General features: G+C 59.1%; 1 protein-coding gene across 5 annotated transcripts in view; it reads left to right on the top strand.

Annotated features, from left to right (window-relative positions):
• TNS3 (tensin 3) overlaps window positions 1-24,376 on the top strand; it is a 216,318-nt gene that overhangs the window by 135,025 nt on the left and 56,917 nt on the right. For 3 of the 5 annotated variants that reach the window (XM_043588418.1, XM_043588417.1, XM_043588419.1), the window contains exons 16-19: window positions 12,268-13,506; window positions 22,093-22,265; window positions 23,087-23,213; window positions 23,301-23,384. In XM_043588418.1, coding sequence (XP_043444353.1) covers window positions 12,268-13,506; window positions 22,093-22,265; window positions 23,087-23,213; window positions 23,301-23,384 — 1,623 coding nt within the window. The remainder of the gene's footprint in view (window positions 1-12,267; window positions 13,507-22,092; window positions 22,266-23,086; window positions 23,214-23,300; window positions 23,385-24,376) is intronic. The other 2 variants (XM_043588420.1, XM_043588421.1) reach the window with 1 other exon arrangement.

Raw genomic sequence — 24,376 nt, 5'->3', positions numbered from 1 at the left:
CTTGTTGCTCTGACTCTGGCCCCAGGAGTTGCTAGGTAACAGGTGGCAGTGAGGGTGTCTCTGGGCACAGGCTTCATGTCCTGCAAGTCTACGGTCTCCAGCAGGCACCTCAGGAGATGACTTTCCCCTCCCCACCCATTCCCCTGCCGGGATCTTCTCTGCCCATCGTCCATCCTTAGGTCTCCTATATCCGCCCTGTCGGGATTGTGTAGAAGGTCCTATTTGAAGACCAGGTTCTGCCATTAAAAGTCAGAAGCCAGAAGTCAGAAGCCACTGCCCATGTGGTTGTTTTGGGACAGCACATAGTTGAAATCACCTTCAAATTCCAGCAAACGAGATTTTTACACACACAATTGCATACGATTAGGTTTTTATTCTCACTACAGGTCCAAGGACAGAGGGTGTGGCTGTGTTTTATTGTTCTTGTTCTGGAAGCTGTCATCAGGGGCAGGGAGGATGGTGGGAGGAGCAAGTGTGAGACAGAGTGTCTGTCCTGGAGTTATATTTAGCATGTCCAGCCCAGATTGCAGAGCATATGGCTCATAAAGCATCCAGCCATTTCTTGGGAATTTGGGGTCGTTTTAGTGGCAGTATGTGACACTGTGTCAGCAGTGTGAGCGTCAAGTGCCCTCAAAGTGCTCAGTGTGTGTGTGAGTAGAGGGGCTTCCATCGAGGGCAGGGAAGGTGGCATCCTCCGTGCCCCTGTCCCTGAATGGAGGACACATGTTCTGGGAGCAAAGCCAGGGAGTTAGCGCTACAGGGCAGCGCCGTGCCTAGAAGGGTCCTTCTTGGTGGGGACCTGGCCTGTAGGTGACTGGGTGACAGGTGTGTCTGGTTGAGAGAGGAGGCTGATGTCAGGCTGGTGGGGGGCGGGGAGGGTGTCTGCGGTGACGGGCAGGTGCAGAAGCCAAGGAAGCGGTTCCCAGTGGACAAGCATCTTGACAGCTCCCTGGGCCTGCCCTGCCCACGGCCTGGCTGTCCTAAAGGTGGGGTCACCTGCATAGTCAGTGACCCCCTCACTGAACAGGCCCTGGACAGGTGCGCAGCTGTCCCTAGGAGGTTATCTCCCCGAAACCAAGAGGCATGGAGAGACTTACCTTGTTGGTTTATACTGACATAACAATGGCTTGTTCACAGCCTGCTGTACCCTGTGCTGTCCTGGCTCTGGGGACGTCACTACGGGAAATGGAAGTAAATCAGGATTGGTGGTGGAAACGTTCCGAGGACAGTCCTGCTATGAAAAAGCTCAGCAGTGTTTTTTAATTAAAAATTTTTTTAAGTTTATTTTTGAGACAGAGAATGAGAGAGGGGCAAAGAGAGAGGGGGAGAGAGATTCCCAAGCAGGCTCTGTCCTGTCAGCGCTCAAATTCACGAACCGTGAGACGATGACCTGAGCCAGGATCAAGAGTCGGATGCTAAACCGACTGAGCCACCCGGGCGCCCCTTTGTTTTTAAATCCATATTGAACGTGGCACATTTGTTACCTGGAATCCATTCTCACTACCCTTAGACCAAACACCCACGGATATACTGGCATTGATCTTGGGAATTCAGGCAAGATTTCAGCAGTGATACTTTGCCTTTGGACGAGGAGCAGGTCCCGACGAGCAGGGCGTGAGGGGAATGATCTTTCAGCCTGGACCCCGCAGGTGAGGGTCCACCGGGCATCCTGCAGGATTCCTGTGCCACCTGCTGACTGCTTCCAGAGACACTCGGGAAGCCCACCGCGTCTTTTCCACATTAGATGGGTCACCCTGTGTGCACAATTATAGCTCTATGTGGGCTAAAAGTTTTGAGGCCTTTCCAGACCCTGAGCCACACAGCTCCCTTCCGGGAAAATATCAGCAAAGCCTCAAAGACCACGTTGTTTCGGGAGAGGTTCATGCTAATGGCCAGAACGGGCTCCGTGTACTCAAACCCACTGCCAGGGAGTGCTGGGAGGTAACCACATGTTGAACGTGCTCAGTGGCCAGCAGCGTGGACGCCGAGACCTGCAGCCTGTTAGAAACAGAGAGAGGAGACCCAGATCCGAGTATAGACGCTCGCGTCTCCTTCTCACTGCTGAGTCCTGGCACGGGCGCCAGCTTGAGACGCGTGGGTCTGATCTCCAGGGTCTTGTCCAGCAGAAGGCCGGGACCCCCGCTCACACCCAGACGCAGAGCTGGCTCCAACCCGGCAAAGCCTGGAAGGCCCCGGAGAACTTCCAACTCTGATTTCTTTCCTTTCCATGTGAATTCTTCACAGAGGAAATACCATGTGCTCAGTGAGTCACTTCCATGATTACGGTGACAGTGTTAATTGCACAGCAGGTATGGTGAGGTCCCCTCCCTCGATGGCAAGTGGATTATCTGTGACCTTGCCAGTGCCAGATTGCGTAGACCTTCTTGCGCAAGAAACGTGCGTTGTGCCCCTAATAGAAGAGATCCTTTTTCCTGGGTGAGCGCGGACTTTTGTCGTGGCCTCCTGTCCATGCCTCGTGTCTCTGTGACCACTTGGGGGTGGCTTATCGGAGGTGGGCGCTGCCCTGCCCGCGCTGACCGCCTGGTTGTGTCCCACCTCACGGTGATGGAGCAGTGACCCCGGTAAGGGTTCTGGTTGTGCTGTGGGGATGTGCAGGCGTCGGATGGTCTGTGCTGGTTTGTGCAGGCGTGTTCTGTTCGTTTAAAGAGTAAAGGCGTGTGACCGTGCCCCACCGCTATGCAGCCAGGGCAGGGGTAAACTGGGGTCCGCAGACCACCCCGGTAGCAGGTACTGAGGCCTGAAATGTGGGGGAACGCGGGGAGGGGAGGTGCGTGCAGGCTGTGCGATTAGCACGGAGGACAGACTCAGCCCCATGCAGCTGGAGAAGGAGGCACAGCCCCAGAGAGGAAGGATGCCAGGCGGCGATGTTCTGGCTGGCTGTCGGATGCTCACACTGTGGCTGTCGACAGGACGCAGGTCAGGCTTGCTCCCCGTGTCAGCTGGAGGCTTGGAAGTCAAAGCTGAGGTCTGGCTGAGTGGCTCTGGAGAAACTTTTCCCCGCCTCCTCAGCCTCCAGGGTTCAAATTTCACTGAACCTGATTGCGTGAAACCCCGCCCTCGTGTTTACATTGCGCTGCCCTTTTTGGAGCCATCGAGTCCCCCTCTTAGCCTAGACCTTCTACCTTCTGCCCTGGCCTGAGAGGGAGGCCGACCTGCACCCCCCCCAGCGGGATGCTGCTGTCCTGCCTGGAAAAGCGGGTCCCCAGGGCATAGCTTGAGCACACCGCTGGGCCGTTTGGAAGGAAGGTGAGCGGGGAACGTGTGCGTGCGTGGCTTCTGCGAGGCTTCGCAGACCTGCAGCAGAGCCCTGCGCTTCTCTGAGGTTGCAAACCAGACAGAACCACGGGAGGCAGGAGATGGTGCTCCCCAGAAAAGGGGAGGACGCCCGGGATGTAAAGGAATCCGTTTCAGGTTGGCAGGAAGGAGCACCATGCGGGCCCAGGGAAGACTGTTTGCAGGTTAGGGGCCCTGTAAGTGCCTCTCCTCTTAGAGAGGCAGTGGTGGTTTGGGATGGGGTTTGTGGCCGGCCGGCCTAGGGGAGTTCTGATTCGGCGGCGGGGATGGCCTGTTCCCCTGGCCGGCTGGGTCTGGAATGTGTTTTCACAGTTAGGAGTGGCTGCGAAGGGAGCCGGTCACACACTGCCCGGATAAATGCCCTGGACAGGACGGGCGTGAGCTGGGGCGTCGGCTAGGAGAGGTGCCGTGCCGTGGTGTTTGTGTGGGCTGTCCGGGCACGGCCCTGCCGTGTGCCCCAGTGCCCTTCGTCGCAGCGTGCTGCGCCTCGCCCGGGGACAGGAGGGATCACCTGGAGTCCTGGAGTCCCAGCTCTGAGACGCTGGGCCCCCGCGGTGGGCGCCTCCCTTCCTGGAGAGGCGGGTCCCCACAGACTTCCCGTTGGAATGTTCCACTCCTGCATTTTTTTCCCCTCCTACTCCGTGTTTCTCCAAGAATTTACAGCCTGCCTTGTTTCTAGAGAACATTCTCCCAGAGCTCATCTGGGCTCCGGAGGGAGCGAATTCCATGCCGGCTTGGCAGGAGACGTGTTCCTGCCTTGTGGTTTCGGGGGCGGGGGGGTGGTGGCTCTGAGTTGGGGGCCCCAGGCAGCGCTCACTGTCAAGGTAAGAAGGCACACCACGGGAAGCCCCGTCCCAGGAGGCAGGTAATTCTGGGCCTCAGGGGAGGAGCCGGGTATCCTGGTCCAGAGGGCAGGCCCTGCCTTCATGGCCGTGCAATTCTGGCATCTTCTGCTTTTAGTAAAACAGAAGCCGGGGCACAGGGTAGGGGGTGGCTTTCCTGTCACTCTGTGATCTGTCAGAGTCTCTGCATGGTCACTGCGTGTCTGCTTTTGGGGATGAGAGGTTGTGTTCTCAGAGACCTAAGCGTGGTCGCTGCTCGTAGCTCTGGATTTACTCTGGAAGGAGAAATAATTTGATATGAATGCAGGGCAGTCTTTAATCAGCACAGGGGCGGAATCCCGTTGGAGTAAAAGAAAAGCAAACCTGGTTTCAGGAGCGGTTTGTAGGGGTGCAGTTACACGTGCCCGAGAGGAGAGAGAGATCTCTGAGTGACCTCGTGAGATAATGCCCCTCCACCTGAAGGATTCCGCCCCCCCCCAACCGCCTCCTGCCAGGCACTTGTGAAAAGTGGGGCCTCAGGTCTCAGTCCCCATGGCCCCCTGAGGGTAGGAGGCATCCCGGGGACACCCGCGTCTCCCCATCTGGTCCCATCCCCCTTCCGGCGCCTTGCTGGGGGACAGAGTTCTCTGGGTCTCAGAGGCTGGGACCTGGGTGCACCCTCTGCATGACACAACGGGCACCGAGACACTGGCCCGATGCCAAAGGTCTGGACGCAGGTCGGTGTCCCTGCAGGGTCCACTCTCAGAATAGCAAGCTGGGCCGTCCACACTGCTGCTGCATCTGTGTGCCAGAGCAGGTGCAGGAGACACGGTCTCTACCCACCCCCGCTGGGGTCCGGAGGTGCAGACTGAAGGCTCCAGGGTTGTGCTGGAAGGTCCACTGGAGCCGGGGTGACTGTCACGCAGCTGCTGAGCCCCTTGGACATCGTGGTTCTGCAGCGGCGAGTTCTACGCCTTCCAGGGCTTGTGCTGAGCTAACAGGGCGGCGGAGAGGCCCCGGGAACCTCCTCCCGCTTAGGGCGGCCACTTGTGTCCTCTGTACCATTAAGGACCCCAAGGAGCTTGGGGTGGCGGCTGGGTCCCAGGGCCAGGCTGTGGGATGTGCAAGACAGTTGAAGCCTGCCTGGTGGCCTGGGTCAGGTCAGACCGTGACTTCGGGAGCATTGGGGGATGTTATTTTAAAAAACCATCTTCTTCGCTGTTCTGTGAAGAATCCGTCTTTCCGCTCAGTTCCCAAAAGGGTACGGTTGGTTGAGCTGAATTCCAGGCACTCATTGATGGGACTAGCTCCTGCTCCCCAGGCTCTGGGCCCAGAGAACACAGACACAGGTGGTAGGGGATCCCGGAATCGGTCACCGGGACAGGGAGGGGACAGTGTTCGCCCTGGGCCTACGTGTGACACTGTGTCTGTGGTGGTCTCACTGGATAGTCCCATGATCCCAGAGCGGCTCTCCTCCAGCTCGCCCTTGCTCTCCCTCCCCCTCGCCGGGTCAGTTCTCCGAAGATAAGGAAAGTGAGGTCAGAGGGGCTGAGTAACTCACCCAAGGTCACACAGCTGCGGTCAGGATTTTTAATCAGGATTGGAACCCAGATGGATTGTGGAAGGGAGTGAAAGTGTGCTCATAATCCACTCCCGTGGAAAAGTCCACATGGACTCTGTGGCACAGAGGGGGGCACAGAGGGGCCCCAGGGACTGCCACCCCAAGGGGAAGAGAGTTCTGGCCACATCACGGGGCCTGGGAGCAGGAAGGAAAGGCCTAGAAGAGAGGGAGGAGGGGGAGGGAGCCACAGCAGGGTGGACGCAGTGCACTGAGTCTCCTTTCCTTCTTGACTTCACACGACGGGGGTTTTGATTGCGGGGTACTTTACTGAGCTTAGTGTGCTGTTCAAGTTTGCCTTTCTTTCTACGAAGCTCCCACCACAGCCAAGATACAGGACGTTTCTGTGTCACCGATCACCCCTGGGGCCCCTCTGTACCTCCCCTTGAGGGCCTTTATCCCAGAAGGCCATGGGGGGCCGGTTGTGATGTTCCTTCTTCCTTGCTGGGAAGCCGTGAGAACCGCGGGCTGTGGGGACATGGTGCTGAAGCGGTCGGTCTGGCTGGGTGGCCGGAGCGAGTCACGTAGAGGGTGACCGGAACGCGTCTCCTGGGTCCCGCCGGAGGCAGCTGTGACCCTCCGAGTGCAGAGAAATGGCCAATCAGGTGTGTCCTGGCAGGCGGACTTCCCTTTCTCAGGGGTGGGGGGTCCTGTCCCCAGCGGCTGTGGGCACAGTGGGAGGGGGCAGGTCACGATTCTGAGCACAGAGACACACAGTCTGCCTGGGTGCCCACCGCCCTGCAGCCTGGGAAAGGGACACAGAACCTGGCACCAGCCCAGCGGCCTGGAGCACCAGGAGGCACGTCAGGAGTTAGGGAGGAAAGCACACTATCCGGGCGGTTGCCGAGGAGGGAGTGGGGTGTGTGTGTGGAAATTGCAGAGAAAACATTCCGGCGAATTCCTCTCCAAAATTAAGTTGTTAATTCCACAGAAGCGGTTGGTCAGCTCTGGAAGTTCAGTGTTTTAAAAGACCGGGCGGCAGGAACCTGGGGTGGGTCCGAGGTCCATGGAGTCCCAGATGCTCTGCCCCCGTTCCGGAGGCCTGTTTTTGTCTGAAACATCTGCACAGCCTCTCCGAGCCTCTGCTGCTTCACAGCATCGCTCTGGGGATTAAGTGAGACCCATCCTGGGGGTGTCACGGAGCCCAGGCACGAAGAGCCTTTGCCTTCAGAATGTCATCCTGATGCCATGGCGATTTCGGGAAAGGGTGTCCCCACCTCTCTGTTCCCCTGAAGGCATAGCCCCGTCTGGGCATGCACCTTCTCGCATCCTGCTCCCCCCTTCTGCCCCTGTCGGCCCGTCGGATGCCTGAGATGTGCCCGCTGCTCCTTCACCTCCTGCTTCTCCCCCTGTAGCCCGGCCTGAGCGCAGAAGGGAGTCCCCTGACCCTTCCTCCTCCTTCTCTGTTGGTCGCCGGCAGCCGTCAAGTGCGTGGGGCCCTCCGGTGAACATTACCCCGGGGCACTTTCTCGTTTTCTCCAATGAGGACTCATGGGGAGCACCCTGTTCTCACTTTTGAAATGAAACTTGAGCTTTCTTTTTTTAAAGTTTATTTATTCATTTTGAGAGAAAGCGGGGGAGGAGCAGAGAGAGAAAGAGAGAGAGAGAATCCCAAGCAGGCTCTGCGATGCCCGTGCAGAACCCAACGCGGGGCTCGATCCCATGAACCGTGAGGTCATGACCTGAGCCGAAGTCTAGAGTCGGACGCTTAACGGGCTTGAACAAACCTGACACAAGAATAGAACGTAAGATTCAGGGTCAGTATGTGGAAAAAAGAAAGGAATCCAAGTCGCTATATAAGTCCGTCGGGTTTGTTCTTTGTTTTGAGTGGACTTTTGTTGGAAGCGGGGCCCCGGGACGGCGGCCCATCCTGCCCATCATTTCTGTGCCTTTTTGGGGGCCGAGTGGTCCGTGTCTGGGAGAAGATTCCGCCGTTCCCTTTGGCTGATTTTTAACACACCTATGAGCACAGGTGGGTGTTGCTTAATGTGTGTTCAGCCAGCATGGGAAGGTATGTTCTCCTCTGTTTTGGTTTGTTTTTGGTTTTACCCAGGTTCTTGCATTACTTCTGAAATGTTTTCTGAGTGCCTCTTTCCCTCTTGGTAGGAAAGCCCCCTTCCCAGGACAGGTAGGGGTGGGCAGGGCCGGGGCGGGGTCCCAGCCTGTTCTGTGTTTTCTTCCTTCTTGTTCTTTTCCAGATGATAAACCCGCCCTGCTGTGTCATTCAGCCCTAATCAGAGCTGAATTATTGTGTGTTTGATTTTTAACTAGGCCCTGGGGGCGGGGAAATCATTACCAGGCAACTCCCAGGCCTCCTGTGGAAAGGAGCCTGGGGTTCCGGCCGGAGGGGTGGGGGCAGCTCGAAGGGAAAGGTGACAGGAGAGGGGGGAATGGCTTGGGGGGAGTTGGCTGGTCCCGGGCTGGACCAGTGAAGGCAGTGAGTCTGTATGCCCAGCTGCAAAGCTCCGAGCACAGGGGCACTGAACAGGTGCCGTCCCCCTCAGCCCCTACCTTCTGGGATCAGGGTTTTCCCTGGCGGAACAAGGATCAGTCAGATTCCCTTTAAGCTGGAAACACAAAGTTAAAACGCATTGTTGAACTGTATAAAAAGATGCCCCGGGGGCAGAAGAAGCCACTGGCTGCACCTTCCAGAATCTCCATTCTGAGCCACACACCCACTCCCAGGGGCCGCTTCTAGTGTCCAGTTCCCAGATGGTGCAGAACTTGGAAGCCTGGCGCCTCCTTCCCTCGAGGGGCCACGTCCTCCTTGACTCTGGGCCCAGCCACACCTGCACGAGGGACCTGGGACCACAGCTGGAGTCTGGGCTGCATCTGGGCCCTGGCTAACACTTTGCACTTTTCTTTTCCAGATCTGGGCCGCATCATAAGGGGCCCTATGCCATCCTCAAGTATGGGCATCCTTAACAGTGGCACGAGGCCTCTGGGGGCTCTGCACAGGGGGGTGGGGCCCGAGTTAGTGTTTTGGGGAGGGGAGGGAGGGCTGGGTGGGTGGCCACACAAGCCCCTGGCCTTGGGCTCCCAAACGGGAGGCTTTTCACCATCCATGCCCTGCTGTTTTCATGCTGGGTCTCTGGAAACACGACAGCAGCCCCCTGTAGGTGACGTGGGGCTTTCCCATGTGCGGTGCAGAAGCCAGAGGTGGGCCGTGAACCTGGGTGAAGACGCGGCTTATGGGGAAGCCTGCAAGCAGGGCAGCGGGGGAGGTGGGAAGTACAGAGACACAGTGCCATTGTTAATGCACCCATTGTATGCCAGGGCTGTGCCCTCTTCACGGTTGCGCCCCGTCCTGTGGCCCCCGACTGGCTCCTCTGCCTGCCCAGGGACACAGTGGGACACAATGTGTTTTCTTTGATGTCTTGGAGCCTCGGATCGGGTGCCCTCAGGTACTCCTGCAGCTTTGCTCTGTAGCATGGGGAGACCAGCCAGCAGCGTGACTACTGTCCCGGGCCAGGCTCACGGGGTCCGGGGGGTGGGGGGGGGTCTGGTGTGGGGGGGCACTGCTGCCGGGAGGTGGGGAACCCGGGCTGCAGCCACGTCTGCCTTCACACCTGCTGCTGTGTGTTTGTCTTGGCCTAGTTAGTGGTTTTCAGCTCTTGCCCACAGAGATGGTGGAACTTTCCAGAGTAGCTCCCCAGTTTTTCTTGCATGAGAACATAATAGAGCATTGCGTCTCTTGGTCGCTTGGTGCCCACTGGGTACCAGGATCTGTTCCCTAATTTTGTGGATACCACCAGGAGCAAAAACCCCCAAGGCCTCCCAGAGCTCGTGTTGTGGTGGGGGGCACAGACAGTAAATAATATGTGTGCACACCTACAACGTGTTTGTAGGTAGTTGTACCACAGACAAACAGAGGAAGCCCCCTACCCCAGGGGAAAGGATGGTCAGGGAAGCTCTGCTGAGGAGAGGAGGGAACGAGCCGGGATGGAGAGCAATGGAGGCAAAGAACAGCATGAGCAAAGGCCCTGGGGCAGGGGCAGGTGTGTGCCTGCTGTGGTCTAGGAGCGGGGGGGGGGGGGGGGGGGGCAGGGAGGGACTCATGGGCTCTGTCCACCTGGGACAGACCTCTCTCTGCCTGCTGATGATAGCTTACTGGCCCCCTGTGTTGTTCTCTCCCGTAACCGCCCTAAAAGATAGGGATAATTAGTCTATTTGGTACATGAGGAGCCAGGGGCTTGAACAGAGAGTGAGCTGAATGCAGGAGCATAAATGCGGATCGGGACTCCCATCTCGAGGCTGCAGGGGAACAGGGACATCTTGTTCCTTCAAGTGAAAAACCAGTCCAGATGCTTGTAGAAGTGCTAGCCCTTGGCCAGAGTACAGGGTGGGGGCATGGGGGCCCGAGGCCCCTCCCCTCCTCCTCGCCCCACAGCCAACTCCCCCGCCCCCAGATCACAAGTGGGTGTGTCTGTGGGCACATCTGGACAGTCCCCAGAGCTCCTGGGCCTTTGGGAAGCTCCGACAGAGGGATCCCCAGGTTTGGGCAGGTCTGTCTTGGGGCTGTGCTGCTTCCTGTTCCTTTCCTGAAGATGGGACATGGGTCTTGCAACCTGTGTGTGTGGTAGGACATTTAGGCGGAAGCCCGTGGTGGCATATGTCTGCGTCCTGTCCTCACGGTGGGTGGGAAGGTCCCTGAGCCCCCTGGGGGCTACGGATCCAATGTCCTAAGTGCTGGGTCTCACACAGAGCCAGTGTGGGGTCATAATGCGTTTGCTATTGTCTTGAGATGGCTACTGAGGGTAGGGCTGAGGGTACTGAGGGTAACTGGGGACTCCTCGGCCCAGGGCATTTCGGGTCCTGTACCCGTCACACAGACCCTTCCTTGTGGACCATTCCTGACCTGGGGCTGGCCAAGGGGTTCTAACTCAGAACAATCACTGGAAGAAATTTTGTACCATTCATTCTTGGCTTCCTCTTTTAATTTTAATTTTTTTAACTTTTTAGTTTTTTAATTTTATTAAAAAATGTTTTTAACGTTTATTCATTTTTGAGAGAGAGAGAGAGTCAGAGACAGAGCACGAGTGGGGGAGGGGCAGAGAGACAGGGAGACACGGAATCCGAAGCAGGCTCCACGCTCCGAGCCGATGCGGGGCTCAACCCCACGAACCATGAGATCGTGACCTGAGCCGAAGTCGGACGCTTGACCGACTGAGCCACCTAGGCACCACTCTTGGCTTCCTTTAAAAAGTCATTGCACCTGTGCGTTTATTTGAGATTTAGGGAGCAGGATGTGGAAGTCACGGATGCACAGTTCTGGCAGGTGGGACGCGCTTCTAGAATTCGTGACGGCCGCCTGGCTGTGCGGCCCAGTGGTTTGTGCTCTGGCCAGACACCCGCTGGCCAGGCCTGCTCGGACCCCTCTGTCCGTCGACGCTGCGGGGTCAGAGATTCATACAGAGCTGCCTCCGGCCTCACGGGGAGAGAAGGCGCGTGCTCCGTGGGTCTTGCAGGGGCTGATGCCTCCCGGCGCCAGAGGGGCTCCCACGGAAGCCAAAGTTAATGCGTGTTTTCTCAGGCCAGTGAAGCCCCTCATCTGCGTGCTGTGTCTCCTCACCCTCACGTCAAGCCTGCATGTAGAACACACCCTCATTTGCAGCCGGGGGAGCACGGGCCATGGGAACACAGGCCCTGCACGAGTCCAGCCGCATGTTGGAGCGTGACCTGGGCACTTCCGTGGTCGCGGGCACCCGGCCCGCCAGGCCGGGAGCTGGACCTCAGGGCGGGTTTCTCCAGAGGCCCAGTCACCCCTGGATGTGGTGACTCCCAGGTGCCCAGAGCGCAGGTGCAGCCCTTGGCAGCTGCCTCGCTCTGGTGTCCCTGCCGTGTCCCATGGGGCAAGAGGGTATGGACACCGGCTCGCCCGGGACCCCGCTCTGCGCCTGCCTGTCCGTAGTTAATAATAGTAGCGGGGGGTCCGCTCTTCCTGCCCTGATGTGAGGCCTCATCTGTGTTTCCCGACTGTCCTGCCAGGCAGAGGGAGGTCAGTGCACGAAGATTCACTTCACCCTCCCGGTGGAAGGACACCTCTCCGTGGGGCAGTCCCGACAGGCCCCTGTCTGTCTCTCCCCACCGAGGGCCAGCTGGCCCCTGTGTCCCGTGCACGATGGGTTCTCGCCTCCTGATGATTTGCAGGCTCAGCCGTGCTCAGGGTTCAGGCTCGTGACAAAATTAACTCCCAGTCCTCCAGACAGGATGACTCCTAAGCTTGGAGAATCTGGAAAATTCTCTAAGTGATGGCTCCCTTTGCGTAAAAAGGTAGAAAGGGTTCTGGGGCCTGAAGCTGCTAGAATTGCTTGGGCTGGTACTTGCTCTGCCAGTGTGGTGGGGGGGGGGGAATGCAGAATTTTGGGGTCCCGGAGGAGTACTTGTCCCCAATTACAGCACATTGTCTGTTACGGGTTCGTCTTTTGGTTCAGGCAGGTGCACATGTGCATCCGGGAGCCTGAAGGACGCTTTCAGCCTTGACTCACAGCTGGTCTCCGTTTTCTCCCCCAGTGCCGCACACGCAGGGCCCGGTCGATGGCAGCCTGTATGCCAAGGTGAGGAAGAAGAGTGCCTCAGATCCCGGCGTCCCAGGCGGGGCCCCGGCCGTCCCCGCCGCCACCAGCCCAGACCACGGTGACCACACCCTGTCCGTCAGCAGCGACTCTGGCCACTCCACAGCCTCCATCAGGACCGACAGGACGGAGGAGCGGCTGGCTGCGGGGCCCAGGCGGGGCCTCAGCCCCCAGGAGAAGGCCGAGCTGGACCAGCTGCTCAGCGGCTTTGGCCTGGAAGATTCCGGAAGCCCCCTCAAGGATATGACCGATGCTCCCAGCAAGCACAGCGGCACACGCCACGTTGTGCCGGCTCAGGTGCATGTGAATGGAGACGCCGCGCTCAAGGAGCGGGAGACGGACATCCTGGACGACGACATGCCCGGCCACGACCTGCACAGCGTGGACAGCATCGGGACCCTGTCGTCCTCAGAGGGACACCAGTCGGCCCACCTTGGCCCCTTCGCCTGCTACCAGAGCAGCCAGAACTCCCTCCTGTCCGACGGCTTTGGCAGCAGTGCTGGCGAAGATGCGCACGGCGGCATCGCCCCCGACCTGAGCCTCGGTGTGGACGCCCCGTTCGAGCGGGAGCGGGCTTTCGGGATCCGAGAGGCCAAACAGCCGCCCCCCGCGTTGCGGAGGCCCTCCATGTCCGCGCAGACGCAGGCCTACGGGCAGAGCGGCTACTCCACACACACCTGGGTGTGCCAGCAGCAGATTGTGGCCGCCCAGCAGTACAGCTTTGCTCCCGACGGGGAGGCCAGGCTCGTCGGCCGTGGCCCGGAGGACGGGTCCGGCCTGCTGCAGGCCCAGCCCCAGGTTCCGGTCACCCCCACCCGGGGGACTGGCAGCAGAGCGGCCCCGCAGAGGAGCGTGGGCCCTGGGCCCCACCTCCCCGATGCACAGCGGCCCCCTCCCGGCAAAGCCTTCAAGCCCAGGTTTCCAGATGTCAGGGTCCTGAACGGGACTGGACCGGAGCCTGGCGCGGACCCCTCCCCGGGCTCGCCCACCCTGGACATCGACCAGTCCATCGAGCAGCTCAACAGGCTCATCTTGGAGCTGGACCCTACCTTTGAGCCCGTCCCCACCCACATGAACACACCGGGCATCCAGGCCAACGGCCCCATGCCGCCCGACAGCCTGAGAGGCAGGCTGTGGGACGCGGGAGAGGGCCCCGGCAGGGCCCTGGTGAGGCAAGGTGAGCGGGCGGTTGCACACTGCGTTCATGCGTGCCTTTACAGAATGGGGCCTCGCGTGCTGGGCTCTTTTCTGGGTCTGGGGGAGGCCCGCAGGGAGGACAGTCGGGCCCCTGGGCACGACCATGTGGGGACAGGTCAGCAAGTGCACAGTCCCGAGCTGGCTTTGCTGGGAGCAGGGGGCTGCTCATGGCCAGGCCCAGAGGGTGGGGGGCTCGGGCATAGGGAAGGATGGAGGGAGGGGTGGGTTCCAGGCAGTCGGGGATGAGGGGATCCAGGCACCATCTCTATGCGCCCCTGCTGCTGTGGGGCCACGCTGACTCCAGGAGGCTAGGGCTGTGGGGTCCTGAGCCCCGGGACGTGTGGCGCAGGGACCAGGGCGGGGCCTTGCTGTCCCGCTGTGGGGCCTGGGAGGCTGGGGTGGCTGTAGCAGACAGGCGGTGACCTCGGGGTGTGTGGCTTCGTGAACGTAGGGACAGGTGTTGGGACGGGGTCTGTGACTTGTTCTCCGTGTCTGGGTGGCATAAAGCTGGGGGCCGTGGAGAGCTGGCGGGTCAGCCTGGGAGGGCAGCCAGTGGGCAGCGGTGCTGGGACGGAGGGAGGCTGTGAGGGGCAGGGAGCTGCGTGTGGAGGCTGCGGGGAGTCCGGCCGGGCGTCCAAGCCTGCGCGCCACCAACATCCGGGGAGGCCGAGGACAAGACCCCCTGCCGGGCTCAGGCAGGGTCTGGACCCAGCGCCCCCTCAAGAGCATGGTGTCCACGCGAGGCCAGGCCGTCCTGCGCTGGTATGTCAGCAGGCTCCCTGGGTCCCTGCTGTAAGCGAAGACGGGAGTCACAAAGCGGGGGACACTCTCACTTCCTCGTCCTTCTGTGTGTGGGCCCGAAGGCCACCTGTCCTGCTGAGCCGGTCACACTGATGGCGACCTTGCCACTCTCTGGCGTTGCTCCCTGGACCCCTTTCCTCTCCCTCAGGCCCCTTTGCCACCTGGATGGATTCCTGTCTTATGGTTAAGGTTTGGGAGGCGTCGAGATATGAAATGACCTGTCCAGCGTCCCCTGCAGTAGAGCAGGAATAGGTCCCTGCCCCCAGGCACTCTGCCTGCTTCTGAGGAGGATGGTGGTGATGGAGATGATGACAATGGTGACAAAGGTAGTAATGGAGGAGATGGTGGGACTGATGATCACCAGGGTGATACCGGCATTGTTCATGACGATGGTTAACAGCGAGAGTAAGCACTGTCACTCTGAGTGCTCGTGCTGTTCCAGGCGTTATGTTTGAGCTTCCCTGCGTCACCTGTGATCTCGGCACCTACCGTGGCAGGTGCACAGAGCTACCATCTGTCTGACCCTGCATCGCATGGCTGAGCCCTTCTTCCGCTAAACTCCTGAGCCAGGAAACCCCTTTGTGTCCCGGCACACAGTGTTGTTTATCAGCAGGGGGGTGTGGTGCTGGCGGAAAAGTGGATGGCTCTGCTGAGTTGGGCCCTTCAGGAGGTTCATCACAGGGCAGTGTGGGGAGCCTGGCCCCCATCCAGAGCTTTCTGACGAAAGCTTTGACCTGGTGAAATGGGGTCGGGGGGAGTTGGGTTCCGTGGTGTTTGCTCCCTCTGTACCTCTGTGGCTCCCTCGTGCTGGTCTGACTCCCTGGCTGTGGCTGACGTCTGTGCGCCCCTCCCTGCAGCCCGGTTAGGCGGTTTCTTGGGTCACATCCGTTAAGTGGGGGAGACGTCACCTGATGACACCAGGTAACCGAAGAAATGACTCAGTCTGTGAAATTTGTGGTCCCACTGACGGCAGACAGTGGGCTCTGTTTTTCCCAGACCTCAAGGGCTCCTTGCTTCGTGTTGCCGAATACTTTGTTCCTGTTACGTCAACCCCCAGCCCACGATTACAGGACCCCGGCAGGCCCCCATCCTGCGGGCGGGCCTCACTGCCGGCGTCTTCATGTGCTTCCACAGATGAGGGCGTCTGTTGCTCTAATACTCCCGAGTCAGGGGACCTGTTTATACTGAGGGGAATTCAGAGCAGTGAGAAGCAGCCACTTGCAACGATCGATTGTGGAAGGCCCATCCATTTAAGTTACGCGTTCAACCCCAAAGCGAAGGGATCCGCTGTGGGATCGTGAGGGTTTGCTGGCGCTCAGAAAGCAGCTTGAACCCGTGGCCCTGCACACCTTGTTTCCCGTGGGAGAGACCCGCCGACGTGCCACAGCCCAGGGTCACGTCAGCGCCAGGATGGCTGCCTCTGAGCATGTCTGCGGGGTGAGGGGGGCCCTGGGTGGGAGCCTGGCAGTGAGACCTGCCCTGTGGAGATGTCGGAGGGGTGGCCGCAGCTCCTACCCTGATACTGGGTATTAGGAGAAATGGAAGAGCCCATGGCATTTTGGCGTAGGAGCCCACAGAGCGCCCGAGACCCGCTGCGTCCGTGGCGACTCTCCAAAGCCCCGAGTTTAGTAACTTGCGCAGTGCGCATCCCAGCCGAGCCCATAGCCATCAGCAGTCAGGCCCGGCCCCAGCCCCTCGCTTGTTTTCTGACTCCATGCGTTGGCCTGTGCCAGGTATTTCGTGCGTGGAATCGTACAACGTGTGGCCTGCCGTGTCTGATTGCTTTCACGGGCGTCCGCTTTTCCACGCTCCTCCGTGGTGTGGCGTATGTTAGAGCTTCGTTGCCGCGTGGGGCTGAATGGTACTCCCCTGTGTGGTTGGGCCACGTCACGTGTCTCCACTCATCCGAGCGCGGGGGGCTGCCGTGAATAGTGCCGCCGGGAACAACCACATACAGGTATCAGTCGGGATGTTTTCAGTTCTTGAGTCGAACCTCCAGGCCACGTGGCAATTTGTTGTTTAACATGTCTTGGGGACCACCCCCTCAGATGTTTGAAAGCTCGCCTTGGAGACCCTCTGGGCTCTGGTGTGGTACAAGCAGCCGGTCTGCACAGGTGTGATGGCCCCAGGCATCCTCACTTTCGGACAGGTGCCAGTTTGTTTTTCAGTCCGTGGATAGAGGGCGGTGAGATCCTCTCTAATTGGGTAGGGAGGTCATGACGTCTGAGCAGGGACGGCCCCGGGAGTGTCCCAACTCCTGCTTCTGTTCAGAAGTCTCGTGCGTCATTTCTCCTTCCAGCCCAGCAGCCAGCACCTGCCCGCACGTCCACTGAGGGCGGCCCTGCAGGTGGACAGCTCTGGCAACCGTCCTCCGTCAACGCCAAAACTGCTAAAAATGGAGATGACATGTCTGAAGAGACCATTTGGGGAGGGGAAGGATCATTCAAAAGGAAGATAAATTCAAATAAGCAAAAAAGGGAACCGAAGCCAGGCCCTAGCCTTTGCTGATGGTGTCTTGAGTGTAAAAGTCCCGTGTGAGGGGCGCCTGGGTGGCTCAGTCAATTGAGCATCCAACTTCGGCTCGGGGCATGATCTCGCGGTTTGTGAGTTCGAGCCCTGCGTCGGGCTCTGTGCTGACAGCTCAGAGCCTGGAGCCTGCTTCGGATTCTGCATCTCCCTCTCTTTCTGTTTCTCCCCTGCTTGTGTGCTCTCTCGCTCTCTCTCCCTCTCTCTCAAAAACAAAGATTAAGAAAATTGAAAGTCCCGTGTGAGTCGAGGCGCGATCTCGCCTTTTGGTGGCGCTCTGGCTTCCCCTGTATGTGCTTGAGGTCCTAGCTTAGGGCAGTGAAACATGCGAGGCGTGTTGCTCAAGTTTCTCATACTGGAAGGAGAGACTTCCTAGCTTTTCGGACATACCGTTTCCCTTTTGAGCAGGCCGTTTTGCAAGCAGCGCTAGCTAGCTGACCGAGCGTTTCAGTGTGTCCGGTGAAAAGGCCTTTCAGTGTTGCAATGCAGAGAGACAGGCTTGCCTCACTTGGCCTCTTAGCATCCTTCTGCCAGTGACGGCCCGTTCCCGTGGGCTCTCTCAAGTCTGGGCTGGGGTCACAGACGGTGGAAACAGCCCCAGAAGCAGAGGACTGTGCTGCTGAAGGCCGTTCGTGCTGTGGTCCTGCGTGGTCGTCAGCGTTAGGAATTTTTTTCTTTTAACTTAAAAATCTTTAATTTTAAATTTTAATTTAAAAATTGTTTTAAGTTTTATTCTGAGAGAGAGACAGAGAGAGGGAGCAGGCGAGGAGCAGAGAGAGAGAGAAAGAGAATCCCAAGCAGGCTCCACGCTGTCAGCACAGAGCCAGATGCGCGGGGCTGGAACTCACAAACCACAAGATCTGGACCTGAGCCAAAACCGAGTCGCATGCTTATGGGACCGAGCCCCCCAGGCGCCCCATCACTAGGCCTTTCTAACAAATGCCTCTTAGATCTGGCCAGCCAATCCCTGTTTCCGTTTAGGCAGAAATAAAGCTCGCCGTGTCCTCCTGGAAACTTTCAGCTAGGAAGGGTGGGCCTTTCACTGTCATGCTGCCCCTTGACCTCTCCCACTGTCTCTGGAGGAGGTGGGTGCGTTTAGCTGAATGAGCTGAAGTCCGGAGGCGGAGGCCTCAAGCACACTGTGGGGCGGTGTTTGGACTTTGTTTGTTTTCACTCCTAAGAATGCACGGGAGTTTCCAGAACCCGCTGTGCAGGCCTGGTGACGCAGGGCTTCACTCTTCTCTGCTTTTATAAAGACAAATAAATAGCTTGAGGGCACCTCGCCTTCTGCCGGCCCAGATGGGAGATAAAGGTGCTGTTCTAGAAGGTCATGGGTTTCTGTCTGCTCTAGAGCAGGAGCATGGCTATTTTCTGCCCCTAGAGGGCCAGGTTGAGTTGACCGGGGTTGTGACGGGGGCATCAGAATTATCCTAAGCGCTCCCCACCTGCACGACTCCAGTGTGAATCCGGGCTCGACCGACCCCAGCCTCGGTTCTCAGCCGGGTTGTGTGTTGGTAACACCGGGAGGTTCTAATCTGGGCCCCCCTCCCTGCAGGCTCCACGGGAAAGGCGGGGAGGTCTGTATGCCAGGAATTTTAGTGCGATTCTAATATGCAGCCGGGTTTGCGAACGGCTGTTTTAGATTTGTGGTTCTAACTGGGCGTGGGTCCCAGTCCCCGGAGGGCTGACCCAGTGCTGGGTGAGGCGGGAGAGCCCCGCCCGCAGGTGACTCCCCTACCGCCCAGGTCTCCAGCCCTGCTGTGGAGTTTGGAGGATGGAGGGGGTCCCACGCCAGGGACCAGGGTGGTGAGTCCTCCTTCCTGTCACAGTATTTATTTCGGTGGGATAGAGGAGGGGCTGTGACCCCACACTGTAGGATCTCAAGTCCTTCGTAGACCCGATCAGATGGCCCCCGTGGGGTGGTGCAGGGAGGGTACGGGTGGGTTCTGAGTTACCGAGGGTGACGTTATTGCCCACCTTCTGGTGGTGAGTGGTGTAAGTTGCATCTGCCGTAGACTGAGTGACTGGGTGTGTGGGGGCTGAGGCCACCTATCGTCCCGTGTGCATGGCCCAGTCCCAGCGGGGCTCCGTCATTGCGTGTCCCCTGAATGCCTGAAGGACCCAGCGTTGCTTGAGTCTCAGGCTCAGCGAGCTCCTGCATCCCTCAGTGAGCCTGAGCCTCCTCGAGCCTGGCCGAGGCCCAAGTGACACCTGAACAGTCCAGGGTGTGACCCTAGTACCTCCCCCCTCCCCGGGAATAAAGTCAAATTGCAAACATGAGACATACTGGTGTTTGGGAATGGCAAGGAGGGGGTCTCCCGGGGACACCTGCCCCCCTTTAAGCCTGGGAAGCAGTGTCCGGTGGCAGGAGGAAAGGAGACCAGCCTGAAGACACGTGCGTGCCCAGCACGGGGACCGCAGGGATTGGCGGCGTCCAATTGTGTGACCATCGCGTGGCGGGCCACATGCCGCTTGTGGGCAGGAGAAGCAGGTCCCCGGGTGGGGCAGGCTCACAGCAGCCGGTAAAGGAGGAGCCCTCTGACCTGCCCTCTGTGGACATCACACTGAGAACGTGATCAGGGCTGGTGGGTGGATGTGCAGGTCCCCAGGGATTTTCATAGACCCCCCCCCCCCCCCCGCGGCCCTGGACTGTCGTGTTTTCTGCATCCATTCCAGCATCCTGCGTGACCCTGCAGGGCTGGTGAAGTCCCGGCGCCTTGGCTACTGGCTGGGAAGTGGCAGGAAGCAGGTGAATCTTAGTGTGGGGGCGGGGCGGGGTGGGGCAGGGGGTCTGAACGGGGATGTAGGGCTGGGACAGGGCAGGGGGTGCGTGGGGACAGCAGGTGCCCAGGGGCCCAGAGAGGGAGCCTTCTCAGAGCTGACCCCTCCCCGTGGGGGACTGAGCCCACCTGCTGGTGTTCCCGGCATGCAGCTTTAGCTCAGAGAGTCTCTCCTGCCTTCGTTCGGTCTCTCGTCTTCTCCTTTCCCTGGATTTGACTTCTTCACTGGAAAGGAAAAACGTGGGCACCACCGGGGTGATGGCACAGGTTCTTCATACAGTTCGGGAGTAGGTGTGCAGCATTTCGTTATGCAAGTCAAGTCCAAGGGAGGCCCTCCCGGCAGGTGGGCAGGCCTGCCTTCCAGTTTGCCCAACGACCAAAGGGCGGGCCGCCTGTGTGTCTGCCTCTGGGGACACTGTCCTGCCCTCGCCGGGCTGTGCGCCCCCCACGAGCCCCGCCCCCCAGACATGGCGCAGACTCGGGCTCTGGCCCTAAGCAGAGAGACAGTCGCCCCGGCACAGAATCGGTTCTGCCAGCGGGAGAGCCACAGAGACGCATCGGGGGGTGGGAATCGGCACACAGGACCTGGCGGAGCGGAAGGAAACCTTCCTCCTGGGAGACCATCTGCGTCTTATTTTTCTGGCTTTGAAAGTAATACATATCAGGGGCACCTGGGTAGCTCCGTCGGTGAAGTGTATGACTCTTGGTTTTGGCTCAAGTCACGATCTCATGGTTGGGGGTTTCGAGCCCCACGTTGGGCTCTGTGCTGACAGAGCAGAGCCTGCTTGGGATCCTCTCTCTCTCTCTCTCTTTCTCTCTCTCTTTCTCTCTCTCTGCCCACACCCTGCTTGTGCTCATGCACTCTCAAAATAAATAAATAAATATTAAAAAGTAATACATGTCATTAGTGACAACTTGAAAGAAGGTGGAAACGAACAAGAAACATGAACGCTGCCTGGAACCCCACAACCAGAGACAGCGTCGATGAACATTTTGGTGCATTTTTTTGCTCCTCAAAGCGAACTCCTAACTTTCCATGCTGCAGGTTCACTCGGTTTGCCCTGCCCACCTGGCAGGGGTCGCTCCTGCTGGCCTGTCCTTGTGCTGTGGCTGCATCTCATACCTGCCCCGTTTCTCCAGGAATGTCACCCTGGGATGAAGGCTCTCGGTCCCAGAGGAGGCCAGGGACTGTCACCGAGACAGGCCTGGCCTCTGCTGACTATGTCGCCTGTGTTTTTGCTCCTTTGGGAAGGGAAACTTTCATGAGATGCTTCTGTGCAGATCACAGCCTGAAAATGCCCCCCACTTCCGTCGAGCATGCTCTGGACCCTATTCTGGCAGACCCTCAGTGGCTGCCTGGGCCTCATGCCAGCAGCAGACCCTCATGCCAGCAGCAGACCCTCAGTGGCTGCCTGGACCATGTTCTTACAGGCTCAGAAGCAGGAGGTATTGATTCATGCAAACGATGGGTCCACAGGTCCCTGGTGCTCACCTGCCACTGGACAGGTATGGTGGGTGTGTCCTAAGGTTCTGTCCTGCCCCGAATCCGGCTCAGCAGCGGGGGGTGGCGGGGTGGGGGGGCTCAGTTGCAGGAGCTGCTGGTTTCTGGCGGGGCTGCCTCGTGCACCCCAAGGGTGAGGACGCCCCTGTCGCGCGCACATCCATCGACAGCAACCCCCGTGTCTCCCTGAGCAAGCACCATCGACCAGGCATGAAATTAAGGGTGAATGAGTTAACAGATGTGATGTTACTATCCACGTGTGCTGGGGTCGTGCGCGTGAGCAAATAGGGGATGGACAGGGTGCCAAGGTAAAGAGGCGGGACAGCATCTGAAGAAGGGGGATGTCTGTGCAGGCAGGTGCGTACGGGGGCATGTTCATGAGTCAGGGAAACATCCTGTGTCTCTGCTCCGTCCTGGGCTGTCCTAAAGCAAAATGCAAGTAGTCTGACCCCAAAGTGGACCCCGAAGCCTGATAAGGGGTGAGGCGTCTCAGATCATAAAGTCCCCAGGCGCCTGCAGCCATCAGGGGGCCTGGCCGGATCGGGTTCTAGCCACCAAGGATCCTCCGTGCGCCCTCGGCGAGGGGAGGGCGGGCTCCGTCCTGGCCTCAGGTGCACCAAGATCCCTCCTGGGAGAAACAGGAAGTGAACAAAGGTAGGTGAGACAGTGGCAGGTTGGGACACCACACTCGGTGACAGAAGCCAGATGGCAAAGGACACGTGGTGTGTGATTCCGTTTATAGGAAATGTCTGGAACAGGCCAGTCCACAGAGGCTGCCGGGGGCGGAGGGAGGGGGCGTGGGGCTTCCTTTTGGGAGATGAAAATGTTTTGGAACTAGAACAAACAAAAAGTGAAAGAAAATAGGAAGCACCCTTAGAGAAAGTGTGGTCGGGTCTTAATTAAGGTCTGTGTGCTTGCTGCAGTAAAATCACCTGCAGCCCACGTGTCTCTCTGTCAGGCTCCCCAGGGGACGAGCCACCGGGTGGAAGATTCCGGAAGCTCAGCCTCGGGCAGTATGACAACGATGGTGCGGGGCAGCCGGCCTTCACCAAGTGTGGATGGGGAAAGACCCCGGGTGCGGAACAGGCCGTGAGCCTGGCGCCTTTCCTGTCTCCGGCGGACGCCAAGGAGGTACGCACCGCCACCTGACAGCAGGGCCTGCACACTTCCCGATCGCTGTCCTGTTGACACCCCAGAGTCCCTCTTGTCTCACAGATGGGGTTCCTCCCGGAAGAGCAGGGGGTGTGGTCGGGAGAGCCCGGGTGCACGGCCCTCCCCAGAGGGCACGGCGTGGCCACCGTAGGCTCCTCTGAGCCTCTGCGCCCTGACTGCACAGTGGGGTGAGGTGGGAGCGGGCAGGTGGCTGAAGGTGGACGGTGGTGGCCAGGGGCACACAGACTCCCCAGGAGGGAAGCAGGAAGGAAGTGGGTCGGGGTGGGTGTGGGGCCCCGTGGTGGGATCCACGGAGCATCTTCCAAGGGGGTGCGGCTGAGATATTGCAGGTAGACGGGTCGGAACCCGGTACTCTGAGCCCTCCCCTTCTGTGTCTTCCTCCTCGTCGGGGGTTGGGGGGGGAAGATTGGAGCCCAGAATAGACCAGAAGAGAGACATTTGGGATGAATACTTCCAGACTGTTCTCTGTGCCGTGGGTGTGTCTGTGTTCTTTCACGTACCCACCGGCACACCACAGGTAGCGATGATTTTTATCCTGTTTTTCCCCCAAGCGTCCACGTCCCCGAGCTGAGCCGTCTCTGCCAGCTCTGTGTGTCCGGGGGTGGACAGGCCGCAGGGATGTCCCTCTTCCTTCGTGTTACTGAAGCTCTTCCCAGTTTTCCGTGGCCGCCGGTGGCAGGGCTGTGCGTGGGGACGCGGCCTCCTGTCCCCGCACGGTGGGCCAGTCCAGGCCCGCTGTCAGGAGGTGGCCTTCACCTGACTCCCTGTGCCAATTCCAGACGGTGGCTGCCGCGTACCCCCCAGACCCCGATGGGATCAGTGGCAGGAACTTCTCTCCAACCAAAAGCGGCAGTGACTCACCCTCTCCCACGCCCGCGTTTCCCGTGTCTGCGGAAACACTGTATGGTAAGAACGGAGCCAGGCTCGCGGTGGGCAGGGCGCCCCGTCAGGGAGGACGCGGCCACAAGGGCTCCGCTCTGCTTTCTTTTCCAGTGACGACGCCCCCGCGTTATGCACCGTTCAGCCCGCCCGGGTCGCAGACGGGCAGTGCCAGCGGTCTGTACAGAGGTGCTCACGGTAAGAGTCTGTCTTCCCCCCGCCCGGGCGTCTCACGCAGAAACCTTTTCGCGGGTGTCCAATCTCTGGAGCCTGGAAAGCGAGGAGGGCTGTCACTGTGCTGTGCAGATGCTGGGGGCTGACCACCCCCTGTGTCCTGTGGGTGCACGTCTGCAGTACATCCCGGGTCTGCCACTCGAGCAAGCTGGGAGGGACGGTGGGCTCTGGGGCGGAGAGTCCCTGCTTCTCCACTCCTCCGTGCCCAGAAGCTGGAAGAAGGCCTGCCCTTTACAGAGGACCTGGGGCCCCAGGGCCGGGGAGCTCCCTGCTCCGCATCACGGCTGCCTGCCTGAGACCCCCAGGTGCTCTCCTGGATCTTCCCAGGGGAGCGATGGCTGTCAGGAGGGGTCTGTCGCAGCCCCCGAACACTTACCATACGCAGCGCAGTGTTCAAGTATGACATGTGGGCCCCGGGAGGGAACAGTAGCTGAGCAGCAGTGAAGGGGCCGCTCTACACCCCTTCCTGTGGACACCCCCCCACCACTTGTCTTGAGAGTCCAGGACGGGCTGACCTCAAGCATGACCTCAGGCACATGGAGAGGGGCTATAGTTAGAGCCCAACGTCCATTTAGTATTATTTTTTAAATGTGTGTTCATTTTATTATTTAAAAATTTTTTAATGTTTATTTATTTTTGAGAGAGACAGAGCACGAGCGGGGGAGGGGCAGAGAGAGAGGGACACCCAGAATCCGGAGCAGGCTCCAGGCTGCCAGTACAGAGCCCGATGCGGGGCTCGAACCCACAAACAATGGGATCATGACCTGAGCTGAAACGAGACGCTCAATGGATTGAGCCCCCCAGGCGCATTTGAAAATCTTTCTTCTCTGTGAGTGTGGATTCCTTTTGCTGGTTTTCTCCTGTGGAAGAAGGCTCCCTGAATGGTCGTCTCGCACAGTTTTTGGGAGAGCATGTAATTCCCGCCTCCTTCCCCAGCAGTGGTTGTCGTGACGACA

The sequence above is a fragment of the Prionailurus bengalensis genome, chromosome A2, assembly GCF_016509475.1.
Source record: "Prionailurus bengalensis isolate Pbe53 chromosome A2, Fcat_Pben_1.1_paternal_pri, whole genome shotgun sequence".
Lineage (NCBI taxonomy): Eukaryota > Metazoa > Chordata > Mammalia > Carnivora > Felidae > Prionailurus > Prionailurus bengalensis.
This window is presented reverse-complemented; position numbering and strand designations above follow the sequence as displayed.